Consider the following 24,567-nt stretch of genomic DNA (forward strand, 5'->3'; position numbering starts at 1 on the left):
TACATGAGTGTTGTTCAGACAGCTTACATCTTAGTCCTGTGCTTTAGTATTCATTCGTTTGCACTGTACTGTTTTTGCTTTATTTTGCACCTTACGCAGCTCTTGGTTGGAATAATGCATTTTAGGGATCTAATATCACTTTAATATTGTAATTTATTTCACAAAAACAGTATGTGTATCCATTGGGAGCATAACATTGACTTAAAGCACCAGCTATCAGCTCAAAACTGCTGATCAATATTTTCAGCACGATTATTTTTTTTAAGACTCTGGCTTTGTTCACACTGCACAGTGCACACAATTCTGATTTGGTTTCCTAATTCAATCTTTAGGACCGATTGTCTGTGCTGTTATTTTGAAGGTGGTGAATTTGGATCCATTTGTTCAAACAGTCGATATCTGGTATAATGTAGACTTAACCACTGACATCAACTTGTGTACAACAGGTTTTGATTGTTCTTGTAAAAAAAAATCCCCCCCCCCAACAGACAAACAACTAAACACACTGCCGTTCCAAAGTTTGGTGGCAGTTAGATGTTTGTTTTTTGGAAGAGAATAATACTTTTATTCAGCAAGGATGCAGTAAGTTAAGCAGAAGTGACAGTAAAGACTTTAACATTGTAACATTCTATTTCAAACTAATGATGTTTGACCTTTTTATTCATCAAGTATCACGATTAAGCAACCGTTCTCAATGACTATAATAAGAAATGTTACTCGAGAAGCATATTAGAATGTTTTCTGAAAAATTTAGCTCGATCATAGGAATATTTTTTCTTTTTAAATATGCTAAAATTGAAAATAATTGCAGGTTGCAGTATTTCACAATATTACTGTTTTTACTGTATTTGTGCTAAATGCAGCCTTGGTGAGCATAAGAGACATGTTGCTTTTTTTGAACGGTAGTGTATTTAAAACTCGCTGCCTGTCTGAACAAAGCCTTTGAACCCATGGTTTTTCATGTCACATAATTAAGGGCAAATTTTATGTAAGAGAATGTTCAAATAAGTGTTAGAATTCAACCAAGTCTTACTGTTCATTCTAGTTCAGTATGTCACTTTAGCACATTCCAGTCTATAACAGATCCTCCAGATATTCTTTGCAAACATGAAATATTCTTGAGGTATGTACATTAGATGTTTAGAGGGTTGGGAACTATTGCTTTTGTGTCTTACAAAATGTAATGCCACTTCAAGTGCTTCATTAGTTCCTGTAACTCTAGTCAAGCTGCTCATTGCTCTGGTGGTTAATGTACTGTATGTCAAAACTTTTCTTCATCCTTTTTTTCTTCATCGAGAGAATATTAAATGTACAATTTGGTTTTGATGAATTTAGAAGGGGAAAAATGTCAAATACAAGGAAATGTCAAATAAACAAATTCCCTTTTAAAACATCAAAAATTCACAATATCTCTTTATTAAAACATTATATTAAACACCAATCTACATCAAAACAATTTATAAACCTATACATTAGATACAGAACTTCCAAATAGGAATGAGAAGTTACATTCTGATTTTGTGTGGAGATTACAAGAGGGAAGGCTGATAAAGATGAAAGAGGAGAAAAATGGAATATAGATATATACAAATAGACACATTCAGCATTATTCAATGATCTTTGCTGCTTCTCGGTTCAGTGGCTTTGGTCAGATTCCCCGTTTCCTTTTTTAAAACACTCAAAAGTGTCTGAGAGCTTTCAAGAATCTGAGAGAGATAGAGAGGAGAGGTTTAGTCAAACTAGAACACCACACAGATTTTTAAAAATGCACTGAGACTGAAGTTCATCAGTTTGGCGAATGCTAGAAAAGTTACATTTAAACCAAGCCAAACAAACAAAAAATAATAATAAAAATTGATTTATGTAACTATTATCTGTGGTTGTCCAAACACTGGCAACATTATTTAAAAACACACTAAAGACGCTAGATCTTTTTAAGATGTAGAATTGACTATATTAAAGTTTGAATGTACTGACAAACCAGTATATCGACCAGGATGATTAATCTGCTAATATATGGCCATGTTAAAACAATGTCTTCCTGGCTGATTAACAGAACTGATAACACCCCAGTTTTAAAACGACAAATAACAGATATTATACATACATATACGTGTATATATATATATGTGTATCTTTATGCACCAAAAGAGGAATGAAACAGCAGTGCAGGCAAATGGCAGCGCAGCGCCAGCAAATGCGTTGAAATGTGATTTAGTTTAAAGCCAGATGAAACAGTGCTGACGTTCTCAATGGCACTGACAAACACAAGAAACATTGTGGTATGAATTATACTGTAGTAAGTAACACTAACTGCACAATGGTATTGTGGCAAAAATGTGGGATATACACATGCAATTTTATTGCATTATTAATGAATTAAACGTGTTAACTAGATGTTCAGTTTGGTTCTGTACACACTGAATAGAATTTCTGCAAATGCGGTTGTCAGTGCCTGCATTTTTTGGGAGTCAATTCGGTTGTTGCTTGAGTAAATTGCTGAACTGTGTGTGTACAGAACAGGATTAAGCACTAAAAGGTGAACTGACAACCAAATTTAGCTGCAGTGTGTACAAGGCCATAATCAGCTAATAATCATGTTTAGCCAAATTTAGTATTGTGTTCATTTTAAGTACCTAAATTAATTAACTTTATAAATGTTTCATTTAAGATATTTGGTTTTGAATTTTTCTTTTTTAAATATATTAATTTTCAAATCCTCTCTCACTGTTAAAGTGCCCCTATTATAGGTAATAATCAACCTGTTGTTTTGGGAGTCCCCAACAACAGGTTGACATGCATGCAAGGTAAAAAAAAAAAACACTTTCATTGTCTTATAATATTCATTTATTTTTACCTTACTTGCTCAACGACTCCCAAACGATTCGCTCAACGATTTATTTTTCCAAACCCCTCCTTTGCGTGATGCTAATCTGCGGTGATTGGTCCGATTGGTCTCATTTCCATTTCATCATGCCTGTAATGCCTGATAAAGCAGCGCTTGTGAGCACAGTGCTACTTTGTGTACAGCGTTACCGGGTAAACAGCTATTTTTACTGCTCCAAAATTGGAACCTAGTGGCAAAGAATGAATTTGCATTTTCATTCAGACCAATGTGAAAAGACCAGCAAGTGGGTGGCCAATATGCTAATGTTTCATGTTAAAGTCAACATGAAACAGCATGGGATTCGTTTTAAAAAATGACTCGATTCAATGATTCAGAGTCGAGACTTTCTTTTGAGAGACAATAAGTTTATACACGGTACACTTACTCAGATTTAAAACTGCAGAATGTTTTCATTCACTTTGAGCTGTGTTACACACTGCAAATCCATAATAGGGGCACTTTAAATTCTCACCTGTGCAACATTAATAAAGCTAGTTGTTGGTTTTTCTGATCCCTCCCAGTGAAGAGAACATGAAATATTAAAAGGAACACTCCACTTTTTTTTTGAAAATAGGCTCATTTTACAACTCCCCTAGAGTTAAACATTTGAATTTTACTGTTTTTGAATCCATTCAGCCGATCTCTGGTCTGGCGGTAGCACTTTTAGCTTAGCTTAGCATAGATCATTGAATCTGATTAGACTAGGAGCATCTCGCTCAAAAGTGACCAAAGAGTTTCGATAATTTTCCTATTTAAAACTTGACTCTTCTGTAGTTACATCGTGTACTAAGACCGACGGAAAATGAAAAGTTGCGATTTTCTAGGCTGATATGGCTAGGAACTATACTCTCATTCCGGCGTAATAATCAAGGAACTTTGCTGCCGTACCATGGGTGCAGCAGGCTCAATGATATTACGCAGCGCCTGAAAGTAGTCCCCAGCTAGGTAACTAGTTATGATATAGCTGGGGACTACTTTCAGGCGCTGCGTAATATCATTGCGCCTCTCTCTTTGAGAAATAAAAATAAAAATCTAAAACTCTTTGGTCATTTTTGAGCGAGATGCTAATGGTCTAATCAGATTGCAGATTTTAAGGGAGTGGAGTGTCCCTTAAAAACAGGTTGACTGTGTCCTTACCTTCATGTATGCAGCCTCTGTCTCCGCGATGGTGCGGTCAAAGTCAGCACGGGCAGCGAGGCGGCGTGCCAGGCTCTCGTTCACACGACTCAGCTTCTCTGTCAGCACACGGATATCATGCTGCAGACGACTTTTCTCTGCTTCCTCCTGCTGGATTAGCCGGTTTAATTCTTCTCTTTTGGAGCACAGTTCCTCTATGCCTGAGAAAGACAAGGAGATTGAAAGGGGCCATTTCTTAAAGAAGACATTAAAAGGCAGCTTCAGGCACATGCCGAAAATATGTCTCAGTGCTTTCCTTGCGTTTCTTTACATTCATGTTGTGGTAGCTGAAAGGGAGTGTGTATAGGTTGCAGATGAGGGCTTGCTCAGCAGTTCCTCCTACTAATTGAAGCAATAATGTGCAGGACTTTATCAACCACTGATTCAAGCTGTCAGGTCACTCTATGTGAATTATAATGCATCACACCATGTTCAATGATTGTGAAACAAAAAATTAATTGATGGACTGGCCATCTGTACAGTGTGTTTCCCAAACTTGCAGCTCTTAGACCCTACAGTTTGTGTGTGCATATATACAATGCTGTTGAAAAGTTTGTGATCAGTAAGATTTTTAATGTTTTTTTTAAAGTCTCTTATGCTTCTCTATGCTTTATATGATCAAAAATACAGTACAAACTGTAATATTGTGAAATATTATTACAGTTTAAAACTTTTTTTATTTACATTTTTTCTTAAAATACTTTAAAATATAATCTATTCCTGTGGAGGCAAAGCTGAATTTTCAGAAGCCAATACGCCGGTCTCAAGTGTTACAGGATCCTTTAGAAATCATTATATTATGCTGATTTATTATCAACACTGGAAACACTTCATATTTTTTGGAATCTGTGAAACTTTTTTCAGGATTCTTTGATGAATAAAGAGTTAAAAAGAACAGCACTTATTTAAAATAGAAATATTTTGTAACAATATACACTACAAAAGTTCAGGTTCAGAGTTTTTTTTTATTTTTAAAGAAATTAATACTTTTATTCAGCAAGTATATGTTAAATTCATAAAACAAAATGAATCAAATCCTCAAAAAGTATCACATGGTCCAAAAAAAAAAAAGGATTATGTGACAAAGACTGGAATGTAATGAATGAAAAGTTAAAAGTTCAGCTTTGCCACCACAGGAATTAATTATATTTTAAAGTATATTAAAAAAGAAAGAAAATAGTTATTTTAAATTGTGATATTTCACAATATTACAGTTTCTTTTTATGTATTTGAGATCAAATCAATGCAGCCGTCATGAGCATAAGAGACTTCTCTTCAATATGAAATACAAAGTTTCTTTATACAAAGACAAACAGCAAAAGAACACGTTTTTCGAAAAACTTTTCGTGAATTGAAATGTATTCATTTTTAACAGATGTAATGTTCAAAATGAATATAGAAAATGTTTTGTTACACTTTCTGCTTGTCAATTGTAGGTGAATCATGTTCATAGTTTTTGTGATGAACTGTGGTTGCTGGGAACCTGTGTTAACGTTGAAAAGAGAACTGACCTCTGCTCTGACTGACTGACTTATTTAATGCAATGACACCGACATACACATCCAAATACCTTTGTTAAACCACTGAAGGACACCATTTTTAATGTCTCTCACAAAAACACACGTCTTCTTTGCCCTCAGATAGTTATAGAAGCTTTTCTTTAACTAACTAAAAGAAGAAAGGCGCAGGATGACATGTGTCACACTAGTCTTCTAATCACTACTAAGCTAGTATAATGACAACAAATGTCAGCGCAAATGCATAAGATTATTCTACCCATGACAAGTTCATACAACTAGAAGAAAATATCAAAAAGAAAGTCTAACGTCATGTTCCCCCGAAAGCAAAATCATACATCTTGGTCGATGGCTACTTACACTTGACAAGCTCATTGTTGTAGGTTTGCAGCGCAGCTCCTTGCTGGGTCATTCTGATTAGCAGGCTAGCTCGCTAACTACAAGAAGAGGCCCTCCTGCACTAGTTTAATCACTAAGAGCGTTTCATGCAACTTAGCATTTAAGTCTGTGTGCTGGTTGTACCTTCTGAGTCAGATTCTTGCTTGAATTAGCAAGCCACGAACTTTTCCAGCCGTTAAATCGAACTCATCTGCGAGGGAGTAACTTTAAAGAAAACATTCCAGAAGCGGTTAAGTCAAGTCTCCCTCCTGTTTCCATGGGAACGTTCAAGAAGCGTCATGACGTCGGTTTCCGTTAGACTTTTATTTTAGAATTTAGGATAAAGTTGTATAAAAATAGTTCTCATTATTAAAAAGCTAAACAATAACAAAAACAATACCATCAGATACATTTATATATTCATCTCTGATAGTGCCCAATACCTGCGCCAATACCAATATTTATTATTATTGTTGTTGTTGTCGTTACTACTACTATTTTTATTTTTTACTTTATTTTGGTTTTTAATGCTTTATTTATTCAATGCCACAAGACTACTACTTTAATATTATTGCGAACAACGTCAAAGTGTCGTCATCAGTGCGCGACAGGCGTTTGAAGAAGAGCGCTATAATTCGGTGGCTTAATATCTAAAGAGGAGTCCCGGTAAGATAATTTTTCACAAAGCCGATGTTGAGGGACATTGGCTGGCAATCGTTCTCAGTTTAGACAAGTCTTTTTTTATTGTGATAAACGTGTACGGTAATCAGAATAGTGATTTTCTCTCTTCAATTACTGACATTATAAATGAGTTGAAGATTATTTACCCCACAGAGTTTATTCTAATTGGAGGGGATTTTAACTTGACTCCAGATGAGTGGCTAGATAGAGATCCTTCCAAATTTAAATTTTCCCAAGTGAATAACATTGTTCAAAATTTTTGCTCTTCAAATCTTCTGATTGATATCTGGAGAACTCAGAATCCATGCATTAGACGATTTACTTGGTTTAAACCCAATACAAATGTGAGATCAAGAATTGATTACTGGCTTGGCACTGAGGCTATCTATAAGCATGTATATAATTGCTTTATCTCTAGTGCTCCGTTAAGTGATCACTGTATGATTGAATTAACTTTAAAACAAAAGGGTGACTCTAATAATTCCAAAGGGTACTGGAAATTTAATGCTGACCTTCTAACTCAAGATGACTATTGCACATATATAAAGAAGATTATAACTGATATCAGTAAGAAATGTATGCCAGGGGGTAGTAAATGGGAGTATTTAAAATATAAATGTAGAGAATTTTCAATAACATACGGGAAAAATCTTAAGAAAAAGAGATTAGCGGAAGAAATTCAGTTAATAAATAAGATTAATACATGCTGCTGCAAATCTACTCTATCAGATGAAGATAAGAAAAAGCTTATTCATTTACATTCTTCACTGGATGAACTTTATGTAAGGAAGGCAAAGGGGGCATACGTGAGATCAAGAGCAAAATGGATGGAGGAGGGAGAGAAAAATAGTTCATACTTTTGTAATCTTGAAAAGAGACGTCAAGTAAGAAATGCTGTTGATAGTTTATTGATAAATCTGATTGAATGTTTTGATAACAATATTATTGCAAGAGAGGTGTTTAAATTTTACTCTAATTTATATACCTCATGTGGGAAGTCGTGGCCTAATGGTTAGAGAGCTGCACTTGTAATCCAAAGGTTGCGGGTTCGAGTCTCGGGCCGGCAGGGATTGTAGGTGGGGGGAGTGAATGTCCAGCGCTCTCTCCACCCTCAATACCACGACTGAGGTGTCCTTGAGCAAGGCACCGAACCCCCCACTGCTCCGGGTGTGTGTTCACGGTGTGTGTGTGTTCGCTGCTGTGTGTGTGCACGTTGGATGGGTTAAATGCAGAGCACAAATTCCGAGTATGGGTCACCATACTTGGCTGAATGTCACTTCACTTCACTTCACACTTCACTTCTCATCTTACTCTAGTGCTGATTCTGAATATTTCTTTAAGAAAGTTAAAAATAATATCCCTATCATTCAGAATTCATTTAAAGATCTTTGTGACTCTGATTTGACCATTCAAAAATTAGATTTAGCCTTAAAAAAAATGAAAACCGGTAAATCCCCTGGGCAAGATGGCCTAACCTCGGAATTTTACAAGTTCTTTTGGGAAGAATTAAAACTGTTGTTGTTTGAAGCACTACAAGATTGTATTAGACATAATAATCTATTGCCTACTATGAAGCAGGGTCTTATTATTTTAATTCCAAAACCTGGAAAAGACAAAAGAATTTTAGAAAATCTACGACCTATCACGCTTCTTAACACTGATTACAAAATATTTTCTGGAGTGATTGCTGCCAGATTAAGGGTGGGTCTTCCTCAAATAATTAGTGAGACTCAATCTGGGTTCCTTAAAGGTAGATCAATTCACAACAATATTCGTTTGGTGCTTGATATTTTAGAATACAGTAATTTAATTGAAAATGGTTTTATTTTATTTTTAGATTTTTTAAAAGCGTTTGATATGGTAGAACATTCGTTTCTTTTTCTGACACTTAGTCATTTTGGTTTTGGGCCAAAATTTATTAATATCCTCAAAATGCTTTACAATGACATTAATAGTTCGGTGGCTCTTCCCAAGGGAACTTGTCCAAGATTTCAGGTGAACAGAGGCATAAGACAAGGCTGTGGAAGTTCACCTTTGTTATTTATTATGGTTGCGGAAATGCTAGCCATTCTATGGAGGTATAAAGTTTTTTCTACATTGTGACTTTGAGATATCTAAAATTCCATTTAAACTGTCGGATTTTCATAAACAAGTCCTCTTGTATTGGAAAATGCTGTTTAAACATAATTTCAGTCCTCACAATGTTTCTTTATGGAATAATCGTTGCATTTTATTTCAAATGAAATCTTTATTTTTGGAGGACTGGTGGCAAAGAGGTATTTGGTCAGTGCTGCACATTATGGATAAGAATGGCTGCCTTCTTGGATTTAATGATTTCTGCACTAAATTTAATTTTAAGTGTGAGGAAAAAGTTTATTTGAGAGTTATTAAGAGTATTCCTTTACCATTCCTTAATATGTTAAAGGGGATTTTAACATATTCTAGTATTATTCCCAAGATTTTGGATCTTAAATTAGGCAGTATAAATTTTGTAGACAAGAAATGTACTAATAAGTTTATAAGAAATTGTCTTGTGCAGGAATGCCATCCTGGTCCAATAAGAAGGAACTATATTTTTCAACATCTAAATAGGAAATCAATTAATGAATTTAGATGCAAGTATTTGTTATTCCCTCTTCCACCAAAATATAAAGAAGTGCATTTTAAAATTTTGTACGATATTTATCCTGCTAAGGAATTTTTGATATTAAGATTTAATGTGGACGATAATATTTGTCAATTCTGTAATAAGGATGCAGAAACTGTTGAACATCTATTTCTTCATTGTAATCTGGTTAATTCATTTTGGACTGAAGTATGTAATTGGATTAAACAAAGAATATCTATTTTTCCATCTATTACTTGGGACATGTTGAAATTTGGAGTTCATTTGGAGAACAAAAGTTTAGACTTTGTTGTAAACTGTTTACTTCTCATGTTAAAATACTTTATTCACAAGTGTAAAGTTTTGAAAATAGCACCCCAGTTTATTGTATTTAAAAAGGAGCTTGCCATGTATATAGAGGCCCTAAAAATTATGAGAAGGGAAAAGGCCAAGAAATTATTTGATTTGTTTAATAAGTGTGATTTTGTTTGATCTCCTACGTAGGCCTGTCACGATAACAAATTTTGCTGGACGATAAATTGTCCAAGAAACTATCGCGATAAACGATAATATTGTCGATCTGAGACCATTTTCATCTAGAATAATGATAATGGCATAATAATGCACATACACCTTTCACAATTCAATAAACGTTTATTTCCAAAGACTATTTAACACTGAAAATGGAAAACATTTTACATATCCACAATAACAATGAACAAAACAACCAAAAACAATAAAAGTGTTTTTTAGGTGCATGTGCATGTTTGTTGTGTTACCGGTTTTAGTCGATACTGTTTTAAAACAAATGCGACATGCCGGCTCGCTCAGGTTAAGTGGTTCACCACGGTCATTCAGTTTGAATCCGAAGTGCTCCCACACTGCAGCTGTCGCGTTTGGCTTTGAAACCAATTCCATGTCACAACTTGCGTCTCGTCTTTTCGCTCTTCTCTGCAGTCGCCTCAAGCACTCCCGCTTTCCCACACAAAGTCCATGTGACTGAGAAGCGCCGCCTCCCCACACAAAAGACAATGCAACTGAAAAGAGGGTTCACTTCTACGCTAAGGAAACGAGAGTTGTCATTCAGTCGCGGATAACAAACAAGTATGCAAATGAAATTATCGCGGCCGGAAAAATTATCGAGGTCATTTTTTTTTATCGTGCGATTAATCGATTTATCGACTATCGCGACAGGCCTACCCCTACGTTGCTTAAGGATGCATGAATGTATTCTTTATTTATTTAATTTTATTTAATTTTATTTGTTTCATTTGGATTAATATCTGGTATGGTGGTTTATTTCTCTGTTATAGTATGAATAATATGAATGTGTCAGTCTGAGAGGATTTACAGTTGTATTTGTTAGCCTATTTTGTTCTGTAATATTGTTGTTGAAATAAAAAAAATAAAAAATAAAATAAAAAAATAAAAATATCTAAAGAGGACCTTTTAAATGGCTTTGATCATATGATTTTGGATTAAACGGTCACGGAGTAAACTGAAAATACACGTATGGTAACTGCACAGAATATTATTCTCGTATCCCAGGATATATGTCTATTGTTTACAGCCTGAGAGAGGAATGAACGAGGCGCAGTCAATGCCGCAGGGACTTTCAGCTGCCTGGGACACAGTGACATCTGCACTGGTGAGTGTTAGATATACTACAGTGTAACTAAGCGGTAAAAACGAATGCTGAAATCGCTTCTGATCCAAATTTAAGCTAAATTCAGCTTCTGATGGTAGCTACATTAACAAACAAATGCCTTGGTACTTGGACATGGTTATAGCATTGATGAAGTACCTCTGAGTGCCAAAAGCTGAAACCCAACGGTAACTTTCTAGGTGTCTCCTGTGCCACCAAATGCTTCGACCGATGAGGTTCTCTCTGAAGCCTTGGCCCTGCTGGGTGTACATGGACTGGGGCAGTATGTGGAAGGTTGGCTGCTGGAGACTCTGCAGGTGCGTTTGACTACTTCTGTTGCTCCAGAGTTCTGGACGGGGCTCAAGCAGCCAGAGGGGGAGTCACAGGAGAGGGACAGGGCAAAGGCTTTACTAGAAGCCTTCCGAAACCTTCTCCAAGAGCTCCAACCTTTCCTCGGTATGTCTCACCCTACTTGGTGGCAACTGTTTTATTAAAATGTTTATTAACATATTAACAGCCTATGTGTATTTGAAAAACAGATGTTAGACAGGTATAGTGTTTGCTTATTGTTGCAGTTGTGTCATACCTGACTTCACTTTATAAGAAAAACTGTACAAACTACACTAATCTACATAAAGTGTACCTTGTGTTGCCTGTTGAAACACAAAAATCAAGATGTCTCTTTCTCTCTCTCTCTCTCTCTAGTAATAAGTAGTGTTAATATAGGCAAATTAGCCACAATTCAGTTCAGGTTTAAAGAATTGTACATTTTTCAATAAAAACATTAGTTATTGAGGGGAAGAATAAATATGATTTCAGTTTACATATCCTGATTCTGTGCTTTTTAAAATTAAGATAGCTTGTTTTAATATATTAATGCATAATAACAATGCAAATTAATAATATTCATCCTGTAATAATAAGTTATCTTGTCAACCCCTTAGAAGTTTGCAGAGCCCTCTAGTTGGCCCTGCAGGTCTTAAAATTGTCTCAGAATGTTTAATACACTCTTCCACAAATTAAGGCTTTAAAAGGTCTTACATTAGAGTTGAAAGTCTTAAATTCATAAAGTTGTGGCATTTAATGTTTCATGCGTCACAAAAAAAAGAAAAGATTTCCTCTTGTTTTCCAGAACAAATATCTAAACATCCTTATACATTTACTTGAGTTGCAAAATAAAGATATGAAGGCTGAGAAACAATATTACGTGACTTTATGCTTAAAACTAGAACAAATAAGTATCTGTCAGTGAGGTATGAAAATGTCAAATTATAAACTTGATCAATTGAAAACAAGTAAATGTATCTTAATTTATGAATCTTTAGACATTTCAACTAGAACATGACAAAAATACTGAGGAAAAACATCACTTTTTTGCATTGTGATCAGAGAGTTCAGTAAATTATTTTCATATTGTAGTATTTATTTTGAGTTTTGAGCTATTGTTTTTGTAAAATGAATAAAAAAATGGAGTTCTGTAGTAAGTTGTATTTTCAATCTTTTAAAGGGTTGTTAAAACAACTCCTTGTTTTTTTTTTCTAGACATTGAGATATTTTTCCTTGAATTTTCAATTTCCATAATGTGAAATCTAAAAAGTTCTGATATCTTAATGTATTATTTATCTTTTTTATTTTAGGGGGAATTGTGACCTGATTTTTCTTTGTGATATTCATCTTGTCCAATGTTTCTTGAGTCTACTGTGTTAATCTTATTTTCCCTCTTTTATTTTTCAAGATGGTCTCGAGAGACTGGGGTCATGGCAGGATGAGAGCCGTGGGGGTCTGTCTGGTCCAGGGGCCCGTGGTCTGACAGAGAGAGCTTTCTCTGTCATTCGTGCCATTCTTCTGTTCTCCCCTCCACCTGTGCTGCAAGAGCGTGTGTTGGAGTTTTACAGCCGCACATTCTCTGTGCACATGCGTCAGGCAGGGGAAGCTGTGGAGGCTGAGGAGGGCACAGCGGAACATGATGAAGGCTGTTTGTGCCCAGGCTGTGCCGTCTTCCCTCACCTGTGTTGGTGTCAGGAAGCTCTAGAGCAGCTTCAAGAGCTCAGCCACATACTGTGAGTTGAAGAGAAGTATCATTCTGATAATACAGATTCCGACAACAGGAGAAGCAATGTGCTTAGTGCAAAATGTTTTAGTTTCACATCTTAATCAGTATCACAACAGACAATAGCGCTATGGATTTTATTTATAGAAGTATTTACAATATTTTAACTAATGAAATGGACTCAAAAAGTTAACTTCAAAATTCTTATATACTCAGTAGCATAAAACATGAATGTGTGTGGTAACATTCATAGATATCCACAGCTATTACTGCAAAACAGTAACAATTGGAAGAATATCAAATACATCACGTGTGTTTTTATTTGGGGTTTTTTTGTAAAATGAGTGATATTCTCAATAATGTATGTTATTAAAACAACAATTACTGTATTATTGTAAAAATACATATTGACCAACTCTATTTTTAATCCAGTTTTTCTTTTCTTTTCTTTTCTTGTAAAAATGTTATGATGTGTTATGACAGTCTGATCAAATGAGTCAAGAGATGTTGATAATGGGTGATATTAGTTCTGGCTCATTCATCACACTAATTACAGAAGGTCAAGTTGAGCTGTTTGCATTTTTTCATTATTCCACTCATGCAGAATATTTGCATATTGTGTGATATATACTTCAAAAATAGCACAAGCAGTGTTGTTGCCTTTCATATATCCCAATGTGACTTTGTTGGAGAGGTGGATTGCTAATATGTACAATGTCTTCATAAATGTCTTGTCTTTGTTCATTTCAGCTCCACACTACAGCTGTTGGAGCGTGTGAGCTCAGAGGCCGTGACCAGCATCCTGCACCAGCTGATAGAGCAGAGGATGGAGCAGCGCTGCAGAGGAGAATACGAGAGCTCTTTTCTCACAGACTTCAATGATGTACGCACCTTTCATCCAGCTACACAGAAGACGTTTACTTTTATATGATCTCGAATGTTGATGCTTAGAATTAAGCACAAGGATTTAAATTTATGTAAAAATTCCATCAAGAGTCCGAAATGAGTAACTTGATCCATGTAGATTTGAAATGAAGTTGATTTGTCAACACAGAACCTCGGCCAACTTGACTAGAAGTGTGTGGAAATTCTGATGTGTGGCAGGTTTAAATAATGATTTAAATTTATATGAATTATATTATTCTTTTGAAAAGTTATAGATGTGTAAAAACATTAAAGGTTTGGGGATGTTCAGCGGATCCCGAACCCAAAGTATGAGCAGCAGTCATATGTAGTAGACCCCATAAATATGGGGTAGGGTTTGTCTATATGTAAGAAGATAATAATATTTAATTTCTTTATTCTACTACACAAATTAGTGAGAAATTTTCTATTTAAAATGATTGATTTGTTAAGAAATCGTAAGAATCATAGCTGCACTTATTTTAATTTTAAACTATGCTGATATAAAGTGTACTTAACCAAGAAAGTCCTGAGTAATACAAGGTAACTTGTTTAAATTGAGTTTAGATTCAGGGCTATTACATAGTTGTTATCTAGTCATTGGACATAATTATATAATTTGTGCCTACAAAACAGTACTGTAAAATATAAAGCTGCCAAAATCATAACATAAATTGATTAAATGTTTTTAGCCATTTGTTTTCATTGGATAGCATAAGCAAGATTTTGAGCTAATTAGCTTCAAGCATATGGTGGATTTGGTTTTTGTTTTTACATTTTAATATTCAAGCTTAAAGTGTCCATTAAAAATAATGTTAATTAAGAAATTGTGTTTAATCTTATTGATGGACGCTCATCTAAATAACACTAATAAATCTGTTTCCAGTGGTTGGGGCAGGTTTTGGGATGGCTGAGCAGGGTGTTTGCCAGTAAGGTGGAAGAGGTAGGCAGTAATGGCACACCTACAGATGGCACAAGGGGTCAGCCAGCCAATGCTCTCCTCCAGCGCTGGCACTGTCACATGCACCAGTTCTTCTGCCGTATCTACGTAAACATGAGGATCGATGAGCTCTTCAGCATCATACGAGGTGAGAACAAAACTCCATTTATGGAGCATGCTACATGTAATCTCATCTTGGTTGTTTCATGGGAAATTGTTTATTTCTGCTTAATTGGTGCAGATTTTCCAGAGTCTATTCCTGCCATTGAGGATCTTAAGTTCTGTCTGGAAAGGACCAATCAGAGACAGCAGCTTCTTGCCTCCCTCAAATCAGCCTTTGAAACACGACTGCTGCATCCAGGTCAGTGATTCAGGACATTGCTAAATACTCATGTGTGATTTTTTTTTGACTTTCATCATGTTTTCTTTTCCCACTTCAGGAGTCCACACATCTGACATTATCACTGTTTACATCTCTGCCATCAAAGCTCTAAGAGAGCTCGACCCCTCTATGGTGATCTTGCAAGTGGCCTGCCAACCCATTCGCAGATATCTCAGGTCACTGGGGTTGTGTGTCTCAAGATAGTTGTGCTTGATTGTAAACCTGAAATACTGTAAATACTGAAGTATTTAATTCTTTGTTGTGATGTTGGAAATTACAGAACGCGTGAGGACACTGTGCGTCAAATAGTGGGCAGTCTGACAGGTGACGCAGAGGGTTGTACTGATCTAGCCAATGAGCTCTCTCGAGCTGACCCTGTTACCTTGGAGACACAGGATAGTGAAGATGAGGGGAGTGATCCAGAGGACTGGAACCCAGATCCCACTGATGCTCTCACAGGTTAGTGTTAACGGCCAGCTGTTTATTTTATTTTATTAATTAATATATTTATTTAGAGGAATTTGTGACACATTTATTCAGGATCCTTTGCTGAATAAAAATATTTATAAAAATATAATTAGTATTAATATCTAAAGTAAATAATGCTAAATGCAGTTTAATGGCCAATTTAAGATATTTCTGGTGGAATATTACTGTTAAATTTACCAGCCTTTCGCATTTGTGTAGAATACAGTCAATACAGGATACATGCAGAAGTCAATGCAGTCGGTAGTCACAGAAATTTGGGTCCTTACAGGTAATCAACATTTCAGCTCTCTCTCACGGTCTTTCTCTCTGTAGATAAAACTGGCTCTAAACGGCGCTCTTCTGACATCATCAGTCTGCTGGTCAGCATTTATGGAAGTAAAGAGATCTTCATTAATGAGTACAAGACTGTACTGGCTGACCGACTTCTGCATCAGCTCAACTACAACACAGCCAGGTAACCCACCTTGCACACATGAACATATACACTTTTCTCTCAATAATCCTTCACTTAATGTTCTTGAATCATCTTAATAACTTTGCTTTGGTTTAAAGCAGTCATATCATACTTATTTTCAGTTTTTGAGTTTTGTATTTGTCATCCTCTCAAATAATTTTTGCTGCTGTAGCTTTAAGACATGTGTGAACACCCTTTGTTATGATTGGTTGACATGTGAAATAATATAAATGCTTGCTCATTGACTGCTGGTTTGTTGCTGCAGTCCAAAGTAGTTTGCACTGCTCCATCCTTCAATAACAGCCGCTTTACATTGTGATCAAATTTTATTGGGATTTCACAACATTACAAACAGTCTACAAATAGAAAAAATACAATAAATAAATAGTATGAATACAAATAAAAGTAAAATTAATAAAGGGGATGTTTTCAAATATAATGATAGGCTCTCTTTTTATACACTGCTTTTTAAAAAAATAAGAAATGTTTTCAAATTTAATTGATTTCATATTATCATGATCTATAACAAAGGATCAAAGACATTTTAAAGCAAAGGAGAATGAGAAGTGCTGTTTGTTTACCAGGTTTTTAATATGTACAGTACTTGTGCACTTTAATTCCCTCTGTATTTGTTTTTGTAGAGAGATTCGCAACGTAGAGCTGCTGAAACTGAGGTTTGGCGAGTCCCACATGCATTACTGTGAGGTGATGTTAAAGGTATGCTTCGCGCATTTCTCAGCTCTAGTCCACATATTTACTTCTCTTAGTTATCTGTCATCCTGTTATCACGATATACTATATTGCCAAAAGTATTGGGTCACCCCTTTCTAATGAACATGTTTGACTACTTTAGTAGTTTCTATGAGTACAAATCTTAATGTTTAGGTGACCCAATACACAATATAGTGTACGTGACCTCAAATAGATTTACTTCCATTACATGAGCTATTTATATTATTGAACGTATCTGTCTTTCTCTGCAGGATGTAGCAGACTCTCGGCGGATCAATGCTAATATTCGAGAGGAAGAGAGTCGTCTTCCTGTAGAGGAGCAGTCTACATTACTGCTGTCTTCTATGATCATCTCATCTGAGTTCTGGCCCCAGCTGAAGGAGGAGAAGATGGAACTGCCTGCGGTCGTCTCTAAAGCCATGGAGGACTACACACACCGCTTTGAAAAACTCAAGGTACTCCCAGTCCATTGGTTCTCAGCTGGTTTTGTTGTAGGACCCAGAGACTATGTTGAGCATCAAGTGGTCACCCAATGCAGTGACAAGAGTTTGTTTAGATTCTTCAGTTCTTAATCATTTCCAAATCATGCCATTGATGATTTTTCTTTATTCCAATTTTCTGTTGAAAATGCTGGTCACACTTTATTTAAAGTCCAATTCTCACTATTAACAAACCATTAACTATTACTTTTGCCTCAAACTCCTAATTTGCTAATATTAATATTTAGTAAGGTAGTTGTTAAGTTTAGGTATTGGGTAGGATTAGGGATGTAGTATATGGTCATGCATAATATGTGCTTTATAAGTAATAAACAACCAATATGTTAATAATAGGCATGCTAAAATGCAACTAGTGAGAATTGGTCCCTATACAAAAGTGTTACCAAAATGCTTAAAGCGTATCTTTTTTTTCTTTTTCTTTTGCAGGCCATGAGGACTCTGAGGTGGAAGCCTCACCTGGGTTCTGTTACGCTGGATGTGGAGCTGGAGGACAGAACCATCGCAAACCTCACAGTGACTCCCATCCACGCTGCCATCATTTTACACTTCCAGGACAAAGGTGTGGAGAATTAATTCACCAAAATATTTATTTCACCCTTAGTTTGTTCCAAATCTGTATAGCCGCCTTCTGTGGAACACAAAGTAATTTATTTACCTAAATACCCGCTATTTTCCACATAAAGTGAAAATCAACTCCAAAAATGTAAGTACTATAAAGGTTGTGCAAAATATTCTGAGCTTTGTATTATCATACAGTAGTTTTGTTTGAAGAGCAGACTGAAAGTCATTATTCACTGAAATCTTTTGAAAATCTGACAGAGTTTTCATTTTGGGTGAACAGCAATACAGTCAATACACTCTGACTTGTGGTGCCTTTGAGACTTTGCTAGGATTTTAATACTTTAAGCAACATGGAACTATTTGGGAGAAATCAATGGGAATGGGATCAAACACAGACCAGACTTAAACCAAAATAGGCCAATCCCTGGTTCCCTCTACAGAAAACCTAAAAGGGTTTTTCCATTGGAAAAATAGCTCTGTGACCAGCAAAGTTTGATGATGATTCTTACACATTTTGTTCATTGTGATAATCTTCACAAATTAACATAACGTTTTGAAGCCTAAATACAATCAGGCTCAATGTCACCATCACTATGCTTCTGACAATGTTTCAAAAACATTTGCCCTGAAAGCTTGAGGTAAAAAAGTTTGCAAAATTTAATTAGAAACACAAAAAGTGTGTGAAAGCGGACAACTGGGTAGCCTATTTTTCTTGTTTGGCGTGATATAGCGTAATATCCCTGAAAACCTCTAGAGTTCCATTTAGTTGCACTTGTTAATAATGTTATTACTGGTGTATTTTATGTAGTAGAATAAAACATGAAAATACTTTGATACCTTATTTCCCTGTACTGGTTTCCAGGTTTTGACCTAGAAAAATATACATGCAGCAGTCTTATGCATTATGAGCATGTGCACTACCTAGTGTGCAAATGAATGTGACAATCTTGATTGTTTGTTGGCTTGCCTTGAAGTCCCATTACTGTTTGTTTTCCTTCATTAGGCACATGGACTTTGGAAGAGCTGAGTAGTGTCCTAGGTGTGCCACAAGAGATGGTGCGCAGGAAGTTGGCGCTGTGGCAGCAGCAGGGCGTGCTACGAGAGGAAGCCGGAGGTCGATATACTGTGCAGGAGACAAGCTCCTGCAGAGAGAGATCAGACAGAAGTGTCATGCTCATAGACAGTGATGAGGAGGGAGACTCCAACACCGCAACACAGTCTGAGCAGAGAGAAGAGAAACTACAGGTGATTTATACACTTACAACTCTTGTCATAATGCAATAATGTTACACTGCTCAGGACCTTCATTTGCCATGTAATGCTAAAACAATGCTAAACTGTTTTCCCTTATTTCTCAGCTGTTCTGGGCTTACATTCAGGCCATGCTGACTAACCTGGAGAGCATGACTTTGGAGAGGATCCACTCCATGCTGCGAATGTTTGTGGCCGCAGGATCTGGGGTCACTGAGATGGATGTGAATGAGCTGCAGGCTTTCCTGCAGAAGAAAGTCAGGGCCCACCAGCTTATTGTGTCCACTGGTGTCTACAGGCTGCCCAAGACCACTCAGTAGTCAGAAACCATTGAGTGGAGATCAGAAAAACAGTAACTGCGCTTGAGAACCCTTCCCAGAATGTATTACAATCAGCTTCTTCCTCATCATTTCTGAAAGTTCTTTCACCGTTGGCATAGTGTGTTACTAGGTAAAACATTTGAACCAACTTCATGCTGTTGAAAAAGTTCTATTTAAATGCTGGTTTATTTAAACAAGGTTGTCAGTAATCAGACCTGATTGTGTCTAGTCCATCTGAACAGTACAGAATTTGTAACTACGGGGCAAATACATTTTCACACAGGCCCAGCTGGTATTAGATAACGTTCGCTTCAATAATTAATATGATCATTTAAAACAGTATTTTGTGTTTGCTTAGGTTGCCTTTGTTTTATTTTAGGTTTAGTTCTCATTTCTGAAACAATTTAGTATGAGATATATATACAAAAACAGAAGAAATGCGAATGAGGGCGAATGCATTTTCCCAACACTATATGTCTACATAATTTCTGATAAAAAATTATCAACAAAATTTGAATTAAATTTTATATATACTGTGTGTGTGTACTGCCATTCAGAAAATTGGGATCAGTAAGAATTTTAATGTTTTTATTAAGTCTCTTCTGTTTATCAAGGTGGCCAAAATTCAAAAATACAGGGAAAAAAAGTAATATTGTGAACTATTACTGCAATTGAATTTTTTTTTCCTGTGATGCAATTTTCATCAGCTATTATTATTCTAAATCATTCTAATATGCTGTTTTATTATCAGTGTTGAAAACAGTTGTATTGCTTAATATTTTTTGGAACCTGTGACACTTTTTCACTATTCTTTGATGAATAAAAAGGTAAAAAGAACAGCAATTATTCATATTATATATATATATATTTTTTTTTTTTTTTTTTTTTTTAAGAAATTGCTACTTTTATTCAGCAATGATGTGTAAAATTTATAGAAAGTTATAGTAAAGACTTCTAGATTTCTATTTTGAATTTATGCTGTTCTTATATATCTTAATTTGGTTTGCTCCTTTTTTTGCTTTAATGACAGCAGCATTTAAGTAGCATAGCATGAATGCTCGGTATTGGATTGGGCCACCACTTGATGTTCAGTGTAAATCCAGCTGAGAACCACTGATCTTTTCTGCAGTCTGTGCTCCAGAAGTTGCCCTAAAGGTTCAAATATTTTAATCTGGTGATTCTTGGGGCAGCAGTGGATGATCAGCATGTGAACTGAAGGCCTCTTCTGACTTTCTCTCAATGTATGAAACTGGATGAGAGCTGACTCATCAGACCACACTCCTTTTTCCACTGCTTAATGTCCAAGATTGCGCTCTTGACACCAGGTTATGCATCTGGGTTGGCCTTGGATGAAAGTGGATTCATGGAAAACATGCTGCAGTTTCCATCTCTTTGGAGATCAGTGGAGTATTTGTTGATTCTGGATCACAGAGGGGCTGTTTTAATTTTTTAAAAGACATGAAAATGATGTAAAGTGTCTAATCCCTCCATGAATGTTGACTTCGGACTAGTGATCTAACTAGTGATTTTTTAAAGTGTAGTTTATTCTTTCTGAGATTTTGGATTGTGTGTGTGTGTGTGTGTGTGTGTTTGTGGTAATGGTCCTCCCTAGTTACAAATTAACTTTCTGACCTCTGTGCAGCTTATAAAATGGCAATTCCACTGTTTACTGTTCAAAGGGGATTTGATCTCTTTTTGTTGCAAATTGTTACTTCACCACCATCACCATTTGATTAAAGAAAAGTCACATTAACATATGCACAAATGTATTGGTACCAACATGCTCCTAACAACTGTAGTGTATAAGTAACATACAAAATGTACTGTAAAATGCAGAATATAAACCCGAGTGCCAATATACATATAATTAAATACAATATAATAGCGAAGGCAGGTTGTAATGTAGCACATTGTTTCAACATTTTGTGTCTCAGACTTTCACATTATTTTCATATATTTATCTTCTAAAAATCATTCAGAAATCTACAACCATTACCATCAAACAGTTTTTTATCCCCATGATATTATAAAAATGTTAATTTTGGGTTATACAATTAAGCCTAAAATAACCAGCTAGATGACCTTCTGTAGGCTAAAGTAATACAGTTAAAGTTTACAGTTTCTGCATGAATTAATTGTGATATTCAAATGTATTTGTCCCAATGAATAGCTATGTCATCACCACCCCAACCCACCTCCATTCAGTTTTAAGCATTTTAATTGTTAAAAATGCTTTAATCATTTCCTCCTTGGCTTATTGATGAGTCAAAAAAAGTTTGTTTAGGCTAATTGGATGATCAAATTCAATTCAAGTTTATTTGTATAGCGCTTTTCTGTGCAAATCGTTGCAAAGCAGCTTTACGGAAAATTAAAGTTTCTACATTATATTTATTAATAGCTTATCAGTGGTGACCTCAAGTTGATGTCCATATGGCAGAAATGTAGGCTACGGTAAAAATCAAGCAATTAGTTAATGTCATGCAATCAAACAGATGGTGAACACTATTAACAGTAATGATTATATGTTGCAATCAAACTTATAGCAAAATTTGTTTTTTTGTATGTTGTCTGAGCGTTGGCATCATCTCTTCTCAGGTGTTTTGTCATCTCAGGATTGGCATCCCATGGCAGAAACTGAGAAGGTAATAGAGACGCCAACTAAGCAAAAAATGATGTGTTCAACCCAAGCAAAAGAATGTTAATGTGCATTTGATCAGATGTAACTGAAGTACAAGGTTATGAGATACATTATGTGAATGCTTGGCTAAAGAGATCTAGATTTAAACACAGAGAGTGTGTCTGAACCATGAACGTTATCAGGAAGGCTATTCCAGAGTTTGGGAGCCAAATGTGAAAAAGCACATAAGTAGCCTAATAGGCCTACAGCTGGGAAATTTAGAATAACTGCATGTGAAACTGTCGTACAGTGATAAAGCTCTGAAATTCATATACTGAATATGAATATTTTCAATACTGAAATTCAGCCTAACTCACTGAAGGAGAATATATTTGACCTGCAGACAGAGGGAGCCGTTAACTAGAGGATGGGTTAGTAGCTGTCATGACGCGTAGGGGCAGCGCGAGGGTCGCGCGCGGTGAAGTTGCGTTCATCTGGCTCTTCACACGCGAGCACACGCGCTCTGACTCTCACCGAGGAGTCCATCACATAAAGCACCAGGAGTCTCAGTCAAGCAATTTAGTTGGACTACAAGGGACAAAGGCGCCACGAATGGACCGTACTCTTTATTTAACAGAGGATTTTTCTCACTGAAGTTCGATTTGAGAAGAATACATCATATTACCTGGCGCGCCTACACTAGGATTTGTTTGTCAACTTAAGATGGGATCGGGACTTAAGATGGGATGTAGTTTTTTCATTGCGCTGCTTATACACGTACTCGTACCGGGATGCAGAACAGAAAAAAGGAATATTACCGTAGCGGTGATGCTGCCTGACAATCTGAAGTATTCGTGGGCATCGCCGCGCGTCCTCCCCGCGATCCGGATGGCGCAAGAGCAAATCCAGAAGAGCGGACTTTTAAGGGGACACACCATCAACCTTCTGAACTTCAGCACAGAGGATTCATCTGGTTCTTGCTCCGAAATCGAGGCGCAGGTTATCGCCGTGGACATAAAACTTTACAACAAACCAGACGTGTTCATCGGACCCGGCTGCACGTACTCGGTTGCGTCCGTGGGACGGTTCGCGTCCCACTGGAAGCTCCCCCTGATAACCGCGGGAGGACCAGCGTATGGCTTTGAGAAATCGGACGAGTTTAAAACTATCTTCAGGACGGGCCCGATCACCAAGAACATCGGAGACTTTGTCAGTTATCTGCACGGGCATTTTAACTGGAGCAGTCGCGCGCTGATGATCTTCCACGACCTCAAACAAGACGACCGACCTCATTACTTCATCTCCGAGGGCATTTACATACTTCTGCGAGAGGAAAACATCACCGTGGAGGCTTTCCCTTATGAAGATCCGCAGACTTTCAATTATAAAGACATCATCACATTTATAAAGGACAACGGGAGAAGTAAGTTTAGATTCAGTTCGACAAAGATTCGATTAGCCACTATGTTTAAGCCACTAAAATTAAAAGAAAAAACAAAAATGCAAATCATTGTAATACAGTGTTTCTTTTTTACTCCACTCCAATCAATGTATTTTAAATTACGCAATGGCCAAGTCAAAATACAGGAATGAATACAGGAAACATTTCCATCTGATTTATACTGTACCCCACAAAAATGTTCAGTCAGAAACACAATAGGCCTGTATACACATATATTACATATGCATAATGTCGGGTTAACTTTATTTTCAAACTGACGGTTAAGAAATGACTTTCATGTTAGGTTCATTTAGAAGTTACCACATTAAACAGTAACATAAACCTTTTTAATACAGTATATGCGTTCATATACAATATAATTCAGAATTCTACAATAAGGCTTTATTTATAAAGAAATGATCTCTAAACTTTCTGTTATAAAGATAAGAATACACATTTAGATTCAGTTTATTTGCATTTTATTCATAATGTATCCTATTGTATAGCCTATATACATCACATGATACTTAAAAGAAATAGCACCAAAATACCACAATATTACTATCTGTTTCGGCCACTGTTACCCCTCCCGCCCACACACACACACACACACACACACACACACACACACACACACACACGCACATGGTTTACCTTCTTTAATCAATAAAGCTATTTGTGTGATTGCTTAAAGCATTCCTCCACGGCATATTGATATTCTTGATCCAATATATCTAAAATCTGAAGACTACAATGAGGCATTGACAGCTTTGGTTTAGGACTGACACCACCTGTGTTCCCCCGGGCTGTATTTTTGGCCCTGTGGTGCCCTGTGTGAGTTATTTACAGCACCACCAAAACAGGAGGTTCACTGGTATTCACTGGTAATAAAGCAATTTAGTCAACATCTTTGGACACCTTGTGTACAGCAAACACTTCTTTTTACAGTTCTTAAAATTTCTTTAACAGAAACTTATTGAAATGTGTAGGCAGAATTCAAAAGATACTGTTAAAAAAAAAAAGGATTTCTAAAACAAT

The 24,567-nt window shown here is 36.2% G+C and overlaps 3 protein-coding genes and 1 long non-coding RNA gene across 5 annotated transcripts in view; 3 read left to right on the plus strand and 1 right to left on the minus strand.

The window, feature by feature from the left end:
* The window catches only part of LOC306870868, a 1,223,475-nt gene that overhangs the window by 258,002 nt on the left and 940,906 nt on the right, over positions 1-24,567 (plus strand). The window lies entirely within an intron of this gene.
* LOC306871712 (microtubule nucleation factor SSNA1-like) lies at positions 1,388-6,543 on the minus strand. The gene is made up of 3 exons (XM_079419823.1): positions 5,941-6,543; positions 4,025-4,224; positions 1,388-1,706 (listed from the first exon to the last, which is right to left on the minus strand). The coding sequence occupies exons 1-3, from the start codon at positions 5,990-5,992 to the stop codon at positions 1,611-1,613; spliced, it is 348 nt and encodes a 115-aa protein (XP_079275949.1). The 5' UTR covers positions 5,993-6,543; the 3' UTR covers positions 1,388-1,610.
* LOC306871713 (anaphase-promoting complex subunit 2-like) lies at positions 6,552-20,300 on the plus strand. Its single transcript, XM_079419824.1, has 15 exons — positions 6,552-6,624; positions 10,815-10,892; positions 11,090-11,345; positions 12,625-12,949; positions 13,690-13,822; positions 14,729-14,930; positions 15,024-15,143; positions 15,223-15,340; positions 15,445-15,623; positions 15,966-16,107; positions 16,749-16,824; positions 17,091-17,294; positions 17,766-17,898; positions 18,904-19,145; positions 19,259-20,300. Exons 2-15 carry the CDS (start codon positions 10,827-10,829, stop codon positions 19,469-19,471), a joined length of 2,409 nt encoding a protein of 802 aa, XP_079275950.1. The 5' UTR covers positions 6,552-6,624; positions 10,815-10,826; the 3' UTR covers positions 19,472-20,300.
* LOC306871486 (atrial natriuretic peptide receptor 2-like) overlaps positions 22,575-24,567 on the plus strand; it is a 51,322-nt gene continuing 49,329 nt past the window's right edge. The window contains exon 1 of the mRNA XM_079419457.1: positions 22,575-23,511. Within this exon, the coding sequence (XP_079275583.1) occupies positions 22,812-23,511 (700 nt within the window). The 5' untranslated portion in view covers positions 22,575-22,811. The remainder of the gene's footprint in view (positions 23,512-24,567) is intronic.

The sequence above is a fragment of the Barbus barbus genome (assembly GCF_936440315.1).
Source record: "Barbus barbus genome assembly, chromosome: 6".
In the NCBI taxonomy this organism is placed as follows: domain Eukaryota; kingdom Metazoa; phylum Chordata; class Actinopteri; order Cypriniformes; family Cyprinidae; genus Barbus; species Barbus barbus.